Raw genomic sequence first — 12,743 nt, forward strand, 5'->3', positions numbered from 1 at the left:
CACTTTCTAGTCTACGTGTTCCTTGTGTGGAAAAAACGCTTGAAACCAATACACTACTTTTACACTAAAAGTTAACAGTTAAGAATTTAAGATTATTATTGACAACAAAGTGATCCTTGCTTATTTAACCCTTTACATTTGAGTATAAATTAGAACCAACAAAAACAAGTTAATTTGCTTGGGGCCCTAGTGTATGGATTGAAATATGTATCAACATGGAGTTGTCACAACCAACAGTAAATATTGCATCTTTGTTGCTACATATGTACAAAATGTTTTATGCAATTTTTATCTAATACCTTACAAGTGCTACAACATCCGTCCTAGTTTCAATAATAAAAAGTGACTTATTTATTTTATTTGATATGTTTTTACATATTATCTGTTATTTAAATTGATTGAAAACATGTAAATATAAAAATGAAAGCCTTATATTTATTTAAGTCAACCCAATGACTGAGTTTATTATTTGATTTCTTTGCAGTGTCAGCTGTGGTAGGGCAGACGAACCAAGCCCTTTCCTGCGAGGAAGGTAGCTGCTACACAGGAAACCTCCTGGTTGGTCGCGAAAACAGACTTTCTGCAACGTCTACCTGCGGTATGGAGAGCGTGGAGCGCTATTGCATCGTCAGTCACCTTCAGGATGTTAAAAAATGTTTTGACTGTGACTCACGGACACCGTACCAGAAGGGCTTGAACACGTACAGCCACCGAATCGAGAACATTGTCACCACGTTCCAAGGAGCTGATCGTAAGAAGATGTGGTGGCAGTCGGCCAACGGACAGCAGACAGTCTCCGTACGCTTCGACCTGGAAGCTATTTTTCACTTCACTCATCTTATTATGACCTTTAAGACCTTCAGACCCCGGGCTCTCATAATTGAACGCTCAGCTGATTTCGGAAGGACGTGGAGTGTCTATCGATACTTTGCGTACGACTGTGAGGATTCGTTCCCTGGTATCTCGCAGGGGCCTCTGTTCAATATCAATGATGTCATCTGTGAGAGTCGGTACTCTGCTGTAGAACCTTCAACTGAGGGAGAGGTGAGACAATTTGTTAATTTAAAACATGAACCAAAGTACCTTTTGATCTGTGGCAAACCAGTGGAGAGGCAGTAGAGATGGGAGACCCCCCCCCCCCCCCTTTGCCCTCCCCTCCTCCTTTTAACTATTGTATACCCAGCTAAAAGTTTCACGTTGTGCAGGACTAATGATGTGACCTGAGCATAGATGAGTTTGATTGAATATACTGCATTATACTCATTGTAGAGGTAAAGAGTATTTCCCCCGGTGGTGGTTCTTGACTAGCTGCACAAAGCACCCTCTCATATGATGCGCATTTGGACCCATTGATATTAAACTTTCAAATTATAAATATAAATAAATTATAAATAATTTTGCATATTAATTCATAATATTTGTTTCCCCTCAGGTCATCTTCCGCGTTCTCCCACCAAACATCCGCATTGACAACCCATACAGCAACGATGTGCAAGACATGATCAAGATCACCAATCTGCGCATCAACTTCACAGAGCTACACACTCTAGGGGACATTGAGCTGGATAATCGGCAAGAGATCCGAGAGAAATATTACTATGCTATGTATGATATGGTGGTGAGAGGAAGTTGCCATTGTTATGGACACGCTACTAGCTGTGTACCGGCTGAGGGAGTTACCTTCAAGGAAGGCATGGTCAGTATTGGTTATGTGTTGCGTTTTTGTTGTGTTGTTTTGTTTTGTTTATTCTTTCAATACCAAATTTTTTAACGTAAACTACAATTAGCAAGAAGACTATGCAAGTCTTGCACATATGTTCCCAGATGGGGACCGTAACAGTGTGCGCGGTAAAGAGATGTACGTAGGAAAAAAGTGGTCCCAAAAATGTTTGAATACGTGTGAGGTTTGTATATAGTCTGTTGTTTGACCTCTCAACGTGATGCAGGACGGGATGTTCATCTTTGAGAGGGCAAGGCGTTACGATAGGGCCCTTTTCTCTTCCTGAAAATAATCAACAATTGGAAGAGTGCACTAAATTAAATATTAGGTCTTAACAAAATGATACAGGTTAGATAGTATATTGGGTCAAATGTAGCCATAGTATGTTCAATGGGGTTTCCAATTATTGCTGGCTGCGTTTAGTTAGCGGAAAGTTACAATCCTATATGTGAACGACAACGAAGACATCACTAGTTGCATGTGAGGTATAAAGCAAACTTACATCTGATTTATGACGAGTCTCCCAGAGTGAACCAGCCAGCCAGGCAACAGGCAGAGTTTCCTTCATTATTATTTTTTAACGCAGTTGTGGATTTATGTCCAGTTGACAGTCCGATGTAAATATTAGCGCAATGATTTGACCGGTTGGTATGCTGGAATCCTCCATGTGTGTTTGTTGGTGTCAGCGTTGGAATGTAGGATTGTGCTGGTTACATGTGTAATAGTTTATATAGTATAGGAGTATGTGGTAGAGGCCTCTGATGAGAGTGACCCCATTGAGAAAGATTGTCCTTTAGATCAGTGCCCAAGTTCATTGAGCTGCTTAAATAGAAAGGATCTGTATACATGCTTGGTCCTGACTCTTAATGCCAAATAAGACTTACTTAGTTAAAAATACGCTGTCGCCAGCTTTGGAAAGTAAATGCATTTTGAGAATATTTTAACTTCAAAGTACTGTGGTTATTGAACAAAATATATCACTTTTTATCACCAGAAAGATTGCATCTGAGAAGTGTTACCTGCAGTAGCCAGATTTTCAACAATATCTCGGAAACGTTACCTTATTTTGAAATTAAATTGTCAGCACAATACAATGGTGCTCATCAGGAAAAAATACCATTCCACATGTACTACGTTTATCTGTGACTGGTATCCTGCACATTTTTGCATATTGGGCTTTACAGAAATTTGTTCAGCAAAACTCTTCTTAAGTAGCTCTTTGGTATTTCAAACAATATGTTCTGGTCCTCTCCAGGACAAACCTTTTTACACATTTGCACTCACAAGTTTACCCACTTTATAGTTACTTCTTTTTCTTGTTTTATTGTTTTTATTTACTGTGTTAAAGACACTGGACACTATTGGTAACTGTCAAAGACTAGTCTACACAGTTGGTGTATCTCAACATTCATAAAATAACAAACCTGTGAAAATTTGAGCTCAATCGGTCGTGGAAGTTATATTAATTAAATATTAATTAAAGAAAAAAAACACCCTTGTCGCACCGTGGTCACACGAAGTTGTGTGTTTCCAGATTTCGAGACCTCAAATTCTAAATCCGAGGTCTCGAAATCAAATTCGTGGAAAATTACTTCTTTCTCGAAAACTACATCACGTCAGAGGGAGTTGTTTCTCACAATGTTTTTTATTGTCAACCTCTCCCCATTACTCGTTATCAAGAAAGGTTTTATGCTAATAATTATTTTGAGTATGTAATTACCAATAGTGTCCACTGCCTTTAACAAACCCGTAAGCTTTTCTTCTAGATTGTCCATGGTTGAAATGTTGGCTAATTCATTCACAAATTAGATTTGGATTGGGAATCATCGATATGTTTGACCAACTTACAGGTGGCAAATTTATTTAGGATCCAGCACATTAGATTTGGAATGGGAATCATCGATATGGTTGACCAACTTACAGGTGGCAAATTTATTTAGGATCCAGCACATTAGATTTGGAATGGGAATCATCGATATGGTTGACCTACTTACAGGTGGCAAATTTATTTAGGATCCAGCACATGCCTCAAATAAATTCAATCAATTTGGTTGAGACTAAAGAATAATAACGGAGTTAGCAGGGGCCAACTTTATGAATATTTATTAGTGTTTTCTTCCTGAGAAGTACAAATCCCGTATTGAGCAATTATTCTGGCTGTTATTTAAATAGGTCAGGCCAGGTTTAGAATTGAGGTTTGTCAAAGGTCGACATTCCCATATCTGATTATTTCAAGATCGTCGCCATGTTCGGTAGCTTGAAGGCAAACAGGTTCTTTGTCCCATGGAAATAGTTCTGGGGTTCACCCTAGTTCACATCACTTGTAAGTCGCTATGTTGCAGCGACCACTAGAGTTAAAGATTATACACTTTATGTACAACAGTAACTGTTTATATTAGTAAGTCAGGTTTAAGAGTTAGACAAAGCTACAAACAAAATTAAACTGATTCATCAGAAGATAAGGAGAGGTTTGCGTTAACACCATGTGAACATCTCTTTGGAGTAGTGTTGGTTCTGGAAAGAGCCGCTGGTTGATAACTCAACATTTTGGTTATACCCATTTTTCTCTGCTAACTGGGCTGGATTTACTGGGCTGGATTTCACATACTTGTGAAAATACCATGACAGTTCAACTGAAACTTTCGCATGGAACTTTCTTAACAATTTTGCCTGTAATTCAGCACTAAGTTGACCAAAAATCAATCTATGACCCTTCCTTTAAGTCAGTTTGGAAAGGAACAAATAAACGGCTGTTTGGTTTTCGTCTGCAAACTGGTGATATCATTATTTAGATGGCTCCTGAAGAACCAGATCATAGTAGGGTCTCTTTGGTGTTGCCATGGTATCGCTTGAGTACATGTTTACTTACTCTCCAATTTTCCCTTGGGATATTGGTTTTGCATGGGAAGGGAAGTGTATTGATGCGGAGTGGACGTGCTTACAGGAATACAACATTTCAAATAAGGGCATTTTTTTTTACTTTTCAATTTTTATATGCATTTTTGATGATGTGAATTTGTACCTGTCTGTATGCAGTGTTGATAGTTTGGTTTCCATGGTTTGAAGAACCCTTAAAGGCAATGGATGCTATTGGTAATTACTCAAAATAATTATTAGCATAAAAGCTTACTTAGTAACAGGTAATGGTGAGCTTTTGATAGTATAAAACATTGTGGGAAACGGCTCCCTCGGGAAGTGTTGAAGTTTTCGAGAAAGAACTAGTTTTCCTCAAATTTGATTTCGAGACCCAAGGATTAGATTTTGATAGAACTACTTAAATTACACAATCAAACAAACAATGCATAAACTCCAATGTTGAAATTGTTATTATTCTTTTAAATGAAATGTTTTGTGGGTGGAGAAGTTTGGGGTTCTTTGTATTAGTGGGTGAATTGAAAGCAGGGGATAATGGAAATGAAGGAAATAAAGGAAGCAATAAATGTAGTTTGTTGTAAACATGTTGCTTCAATGGTTGGCTACCCAACATTACGAGGTATTTGTCAGTGGGATCGAAGCCATAGTGCCAAACCAACATTACGAGGTATTTGTCAGTGGGATCGAAGCCATAGTGCCAAAACCTTCAAGAGAACAAACTTAACAATGTTAAAAGTCATACAGACAACATTAAAGGTGCCGAGCAATTGCAAACAGGCATTGATAAAACAATAGACAATTGTAAAAACATTACTTGTACATTTTACAAAGATATTACAGATTTAATTAAAACAAATAATATAAATTGAGACAAGGTTAACACAGGAACAATGGTTTTTGTTTCCACTTTCCCCTTCGAGGGAAAAACCTCCAAAACCAGTTATAATTAAGCCGTGTGGGATTTAGGCAGGCTAGATTTAGACAATCAACATGTAGTCAGCACATGTTTTGCATTACACATAGACTGTTAAATTTCGTTGACAGCCGCAGATGTTTTACACTGGCTCAATAGTGAACTTCCCTCTGGAAGGTTGGTGTTGGTGTTGGTGTTGGTTCCTGCTGCATGGAAAATGAGGGTTTAAGGCATGAATCCCTTATTGAAAGCTGTGGGTTCAGTCCTTCTGACACTGCGTGGGTTTATACATTTATTTATTAGGGTCTAGAAGCAGATCAGTGGGTTGCTAGTAGAAACTTGACCTGTGGTCGTTTAGAATAATAATATACTCATGGTGATTGTAAGTTTACTTTAGACATTCTGAACACATTCATTGCGGGGATCCACAAAATAAATGAGAAAAGTTATGTTAAGTTCTTTTTTGTGTGTTTTTACAGCTGCAGAAGATGTAAAGTTGTTTGGGAAAAATAAGAATTGTGACTAAACGCTACATTAACTCTGGTACAATAATTTGCTTAGTCACAAGCTACTGGCACTTACATTTGCATTCCTCAGACCATATAGAAACGGTTGCTATGTCACATGATTTAGGGCACAAGAACATAATCTACCCAGCAAATAGACACACATGGTGTTATAAATCCCAAGCCAAATATACATTTCTTTAAATAGTTTAACATTTCAATCTAATATGGATAACATTCCCATTTATACATTTCTGAGAAGTTTCCCGAATTCCAAAAACCTACTTAAAGTTATCAAGAAGTTAGGAACATAATCTACCTAGCAAGTACATAAACACATGTTGTTATTGCAAACCAATTTACATTTCTCTAACTCGTTTAACACATTTCAATTAAACATTCGCATATCACTTACTCTTCTTAGAAGTCTCCCAAAGTAAAAAATCTACTAAAAGATCTCAAAATAACATAATCTACCCAGTAAATGGAAGTACTCATGGTGTTATGGCAATTCAATTTATTTTTTTAGCATGTCAGTGTATGGTATAACATTCTGATTTCATTCACAATAAATCTGTTTGGTGAATTCCTACGTGGGCTGTTGTCCATGTTTACCTTCCACTGTGGTTTCTTCCCCCATTTCGGTCACGGACAATGACTATGAAAAGTTGATAATTTGTTTTGTTGACCTTGGTGTATGTTGTTTTAATACATTCACAATATTTGTTGGTACAACAGACACGTTGAATAGGGTGTTAAAAGTAGTACACATGGCCATAAAGTTGTTTTGCCTGTCTGTTCTGTGGGTTCTGCCTGTACAATAGATTGTGTACAGTGAACTAAACATCGTAAGGTTAGAAAAACAGTCATTTACAAGAAAAAATACTGTGAAAATAACCATATGTACATAGTGTCTGTACATTTACTTTGACTTTTCTTAAAATCGGATTGGTACTGTACGAGGTTTGATATTCGTCCTTCTTTAATCATATTAATCTGATTTTTGATGTATGTTTTATTCACTTTTATTGCCTCTTGCAAAAGTCAGAAAAATTGTGATGAAATACATTGTAGCCTGAAATGCCTTTGTACAGTACACGCCCTCTTCATATAAATACTCAATAAAATGTTCCTATTTTTTTCAGAACCACCCACAAATATCGTGCAATATGAAACTGACATGAACCCTCATTTGATTATAATGATTTATAAAGAGACAACTTAGCATGGTGGATACACAACTGATAGGCTATATGGTTTGCTGTGAAACTGACATGAACCCTCATTTGATTATAATAATTTATAAAGAGACAACTTTACAATCTAATAGGCTTTCGTTGGCTGTGTAAAGTAAGCAAAAGCAACATTTTATGAACAAAAAACCCTACATGAGCTGTGGTGGTTTTGAAAAGAACAGATTTGTGATAATCTGATTGTCTTCAAGAGAAAGTTTACGTGTGAGTTATCACACCTAAGTTCTTTACAAACTACCAAAACTCACTAGAGAGATTACTTTAATCTTCAAGGTGTTTACCCAACCTTAGTTAGTGTTTGTTTATCATCCATTTGTCCATAATGTACACACGTACATGTACATGTGCACATTTGTTAGTTATTTGTAGACTCAATGTAAATGTGTTGACCGGCTGATGCTTAGTTGGTACCCCAGCGTGTCCATAATGGGACCAAATTGACCCAACATATTGCATTACAGCCTGTATGCACATGTCCAGTTTAGAAACTTAGAAATTTCATTTGTAATATAATTTAATAATATCTGGTTCGAAGCTGTGCTGAAGTGTGAGAAATAATTTCTGGTGTTTTTGTTACCTTTTTTATTGTGTAGGTTCATGTATATTTAGGTCAGCAACATTGCTTCTGTTGTTGTTTTCTCATGCCTATAAGAAGCACATGATGTAGGTATAGGACCTGAATGTTCAAAGTTAACGGTAGTCTGTAAGCCAGGATCAAATAAATTTGTGATCAGACTACATTGTGTCCTTTCCTAGCTGTACGCTTTTTGTGTTGTACAATTAAAGGAACACGTTGCCTTGGATCGGTCGAGTTGGTCTTTGAAAAGCGTTTGTAACCGTTTTTTTATAAAATGCATATGGGTAGAAAGATGTTGTAAAAGTAGAATACAATGATCCACACAAACATGCCTCGAAATTGCGTGGTTTTCCTTTTACCTTGTCGACTAACACGTCGGCCATTTATGGGGGTCAAAATTTTGACTCCCATAAATGGCCGACCATGTTAGTTCGCACAGTAGAAGGAAAACCACGCAATTTCGAGGCAAACTTGTGTGGATCATTGTATTCTACTTTTAAAACATCTTTCCAACCATATGCATTTTATAAAAAACGGTTACAAACGCTTTTGTTTTGACCAACTCGTCCGATCCAAGGCAACGTGTTCCTTTAAACAGGGAATGAAACATGGAAATGGTCAATGTATTTGAAAAAATTCTAATTTCAAAAGTGCAAATTGGTTTTCAACGACAACATTATGAGCATGTTTTATGCATCCTGAGTATGTTGAACGTGATTAATTAACACAAATGTATTAGAATTTCTGTGACTATTTGCAAGGTTGAATACCCCAAGCTGCAGAGTGAGGTTAACTGTGTAATACTGCATCAACATTGTACATTGGTTTAAATTCAGAACGACATAAAAACAAAAAACATGGAAGACCAGTGTTGAGGTTATTAGTCCCATTGCATGCCATAATTGTATTTATTTTTTGAACAGGTTATTTATTGTCATAAGTTTTGATCTGTTGCTTTCTTTGTACAGAGTATTTTCTCATGAGGGAGCTTAAACACCGGTACTTGGTACAAGAAAGATGTATACTGTATCAGCATTTAACCAAAACATCCTTTTTGTTTTTGACTAGGTCCAAGGAAAGTGCCTGTGTGGTCACAACACTGAAGGCAACAACTGCGAGAGATGTCAGGAATTTTACAACGACCAACCCTGGAGACCTGCTACACACAACCAACCCAATGAATGTAAAAGTAAGTAGGTTCATTACCTGTCATTAAGTTGGGAAAGGGGGTTAAGAAGGTGCTAAACCCACCCCTTGTCACACCCCTTCTTAGGGCCTTGACACACGCAACAACTTTGACAGGCAACTTTGAGGCAACCAACTTTGGTAGCACAGGAGTAATTTCTCAATTAATTTCCTAGAATTGGAAGAAGCTTTAAGTAAGTAGTAAACTAGCGGATACATTTATGTGCCTCTTTTGTGGGAGAGTTGGCTATGAAAGGATCGGTGTGGTCTCAACGTTTCAAATAGTATACACGGCTCTTCTCCATGCAAAGCTTCAAACAATACTTAATTTCTTAGAAATTTGCCTGGAACTGGTTGCATAATGTTTGTCTGGATGGTACAAGTTAACGAGAGTTCATTTGCAGAGTTCATAATTTGCACATATAAACTGACCCACTTTGTTTTCCCTACTAGGATGTAACTGCAACAGTCACACCAATCGTTGCCATTTTGACCAGGCGGTCTTTGAGATCACTAATGGTGCTAGTGGAGGGGTCTGCGATGACTGCCAGCATAACACCATGGGTAGAAACTGTGAGCAGTGCAAGCCATTCTTCTACATGAATCCAGACAGAGATATCCGAGATCCCAACATATGCGTCCGTAAGTAACTTATGTTTGAAAAGTAGGAACTAGGGTTTCGGTTCATTATTATTATTATTATTATTATTATTATTATTATTATTATTATTATTATTATTATTATTATTATTATTATTATTATTATTCATTTCTGGTGATGAGACCAAGTATGTCTGAAAAGAAAACTTAATCTCTGTGACTTAGAAGCCTGAGGAAACCTTTAGACATTGGGTGTTTCCAATGAACCAAGGTTAACCCCTACTTAGCCATCCCATCACAAACAAATGACATTAATTGAGAAAAGCAAGTACAGAGTTCAGCTGTTTTACCATCAGGATGAAAGTTTCAATAGAGGCCAAGATAGGACATACATCCATATATTGCCTTTTGCCCTCATTTTACCTAGAAATGATCTTGTATAAGAAACAAACACTATCAAGTTAGGCTGTGCTTTCATGGAAGGGCCATACTCTTACACGATAATTGTTCTGGGCACTTTTGTGTGCACTATGTATTTTTACATCCCATTGGAAGGACAATTATGGCTTAGGATCTTGCTTAAAGAGCATTAGGATCTGGACCAGCCTGGCCAGTTTATTCTCATCTTCATATTTCAAAATTAAAAATGAAACTTTGTAAAACTAATTGAAGATAAAAGTTATACTTTTGTCTTGGATCTCTTGTGACCGTGTTGTTCTTGTTCCATTCCAGCATGCGACTGTGACCCATACGGTTCTGAAAATGGCGGAGAATGTGAAAGCCACACCGACCCATCTAATAATCTGATTGCTGGCCGCTGCATGTGCAAACGATTTACAACAGGAGTAAGATGTGACATTTGTCAAGATGGCTACTGGAATCTAAGATCTGAAAACCCTGATGGTTGTCAAGGTAAGAATGTCTTTAGATCAGTTACGTGTAGCTGTTTAGGTACGAGGCGTTTAGAATTATCATTCTTTTAAGAATGTCTTTAAATCAGTTACATGTAGCTGTTTAGGTGCGAGGCGTTTAGAATTATCATTGTTTTAAAAAGTTGATTTAAAAAACATATACAAGAACAAACATTTTAGATCAATGTTCCCCAATCTCAGAAGTTTTCATGGCTTTTCCTGGCTTCAAACATTAAACTTTGAGCAAGGTGGAGTGTGCACTTTTTAGTTTACCCTTGATTAACCACTGACTAGCAACGTACATACGCAGTGAGATACTCATCCAAACAACTCATTTGGAAGTCTAGTCAACCAACGGTACCACGGTATTCTACACTCGCATTGCCTTCAGCTTTTTCGCTATACTGTCACTGGTTTACCAGTGTTCATAACATTTCATTGTACGTCTTGCATTCTTTGTATGGTTTTAAAAAGAAAACTAGTAAACTTGACCTTTACATGATAAAGAGGTTAAAGGTTAACTGTCTAAGGTTATCTCGGTCTTCATCATACAACATAAAACTGTTGAATGAAAACTGTATCTTGTCCCTGAGGAGTGAACTTACCTTTTTAGAATCGGACGGAGAAATCAATCCATATGATGATCTGTATGGAATGCGAACCCATAGTCTTAGTATGGTTCATGTACATTTAAAGGGAGGATTCTGGATTGGTTAATGGAATGAGTATTGCCTTAAAACTAGCCATGAAAGTTTTTGTTGGGAAAAATGATGCTTAGTTTTTTTCTAACTTCACATAAACAATGTTTATTTTTGATAAACTTTGTCTTAAAGATACGTAGTCAAAACTTGAGGTATTCACATGTACATGTACATGTACTTGTGTCTTTAAAGGCAAACATTTTTTGGGGTTTTGAAACTTCGCAAATTTCATTTATCTATGGTTTTGGAATCATCTAAAATTGAGTATTTATTTAGAAAGAAATGTATAAAAAAAAAAAACATTCCTTGAAAAACAAAAAATATTGTTGGATCAAGCTTTGAAATTCTGACATACACATCAAGAGTTTTTCACCATGCACTTGGTCTGTTAAAGAATGGCTTCTTCCATAAGTACAACATGATAGAGAATAGATAGTAGCTGTATTGTATACAAAAGTGCTTATGTGAGGTAGAGATGTTTCAAATAGAAACTGCCAGTTCTTGTCAGAAAATACTAAAAAGATATTTTCACATGGTGCTACTGCAAACCTCTCTTAGTTCTCTCCACCTTTCAACGTTTCAAATCCTTATAGAAATCAACAGCTAAATGAACACCAAATAATCTGCAGCTCCTTAAAAGGAGTTCCATTTTCAATACAGTACATTTTACATCATAAAGAACACAATTCTGTTTCTAGATTTAGAACAGAGAACCTAGTGTTATTGTCAGTCTCTTAGGTTGGATTTGGGTTGTGTGAACTCCAATTACCTCTGTAACTATTACAACCTTTGACCTCTATGCTTACATAGGGTCAGGAGTGTAGCATTCAATCTATGGTAGTTACTGATACCTGGCGCCTTGGCTCTCTCTACCAAGATTCATAACTTTGTCAGCTCATTCAACTCTTCAGATTCATTTCATGGTTTGGGAACCCCTTTTTATGAGCATATTATTAAGTGCATGGTATGACCCAAAGGATATGTAGTCATAGTGATACTAACAACTTGTCTTGCGATGAGTTTTATTGATTGTGAAATGGACCCCTTGTGAGATTTAAACCGAAAACCATTGCATTGCTAGAGCAGAACTTCAACATACAGTGCTTAAAACACATCGGTGTAAGGGTAAAAACAAATTAATATTCTTTATCACCAAAACTAATGCAAAACTAACATCTGATATTTAGGTTCCTCTGATTTGGTACACACTTATTAATTTTGTCGTTGCAGCCTGTACATGCAACACTCTAGGTACTGAGGGTAACCGAGGCTGTAACAAACAAACTGGTAACTGTGTATGCAAACGTTACGTCACCGGCAGAAACTGTGACCAGTGTTACGTAAGTATTAGGGTCGATGCCACCATTGCATGTTGCTTAGACATACTACACTTCTTCTGTTGGACAATTGTACAGGTCACCGGTACAGATACTCACAAACATTTCATACTTGACTTGTTTACCATGTATAACATGAGTGTATCTTAACAACTCAAGTCACAGC

At 36.9% G+C, this 12,743-nt stretch overlaps 1 protein-coding gene across 1 annotated transcript in view; it reads left to right on the top strand.

Annotated features, from left to right (window-relative positions):
• LOC139950257 (laminin subunit beta-1-like) overlaps positions 1–12,743 on the top strand; it is a 50,797-nt gene that overhangs the window by 17,348 nt on the left and 20,706 nt on the right. Inside the window, exons 3-8 of the mRNA XM_071948877.1 lie at positions 485–1,044; positions 1,433–1,696; positions 8,912–9,032; positions 9,482–9,670; positions 10,361–10,540; positions 12,471–12,580. Of these exons, the coding sequence (XP_071804978.1) occupies positions 485–1,044; positions 1,433–1,696; positions 8,912–9,032; positions 9,482–9,670; positions 10,361–10,540; positions 12,471–12,580 (1,424 nt within the window). The remainder of the gene's footprint in view (positions 1–484; positions 1,045–1,432; positions 1,697–8,911; positions 9,033–9,481; positions 9,671–10,360; positions 10,541–12,470; positions 12,581–12,743) is intronic.

This window comes from Asterias amurensis, chromosome 2 (genome assembly GCF_032118995.1).
Source record: "Asterias amurensis chromosome 2, ASM3211899v1".
Taxonomy (NCBI): domain Eukaryota; kingdom Metazoa; phylum Echinodermata; class Asteroidea; order Forcipulatida; family Asteriidae; genus Asterias; species Asterias amurensis.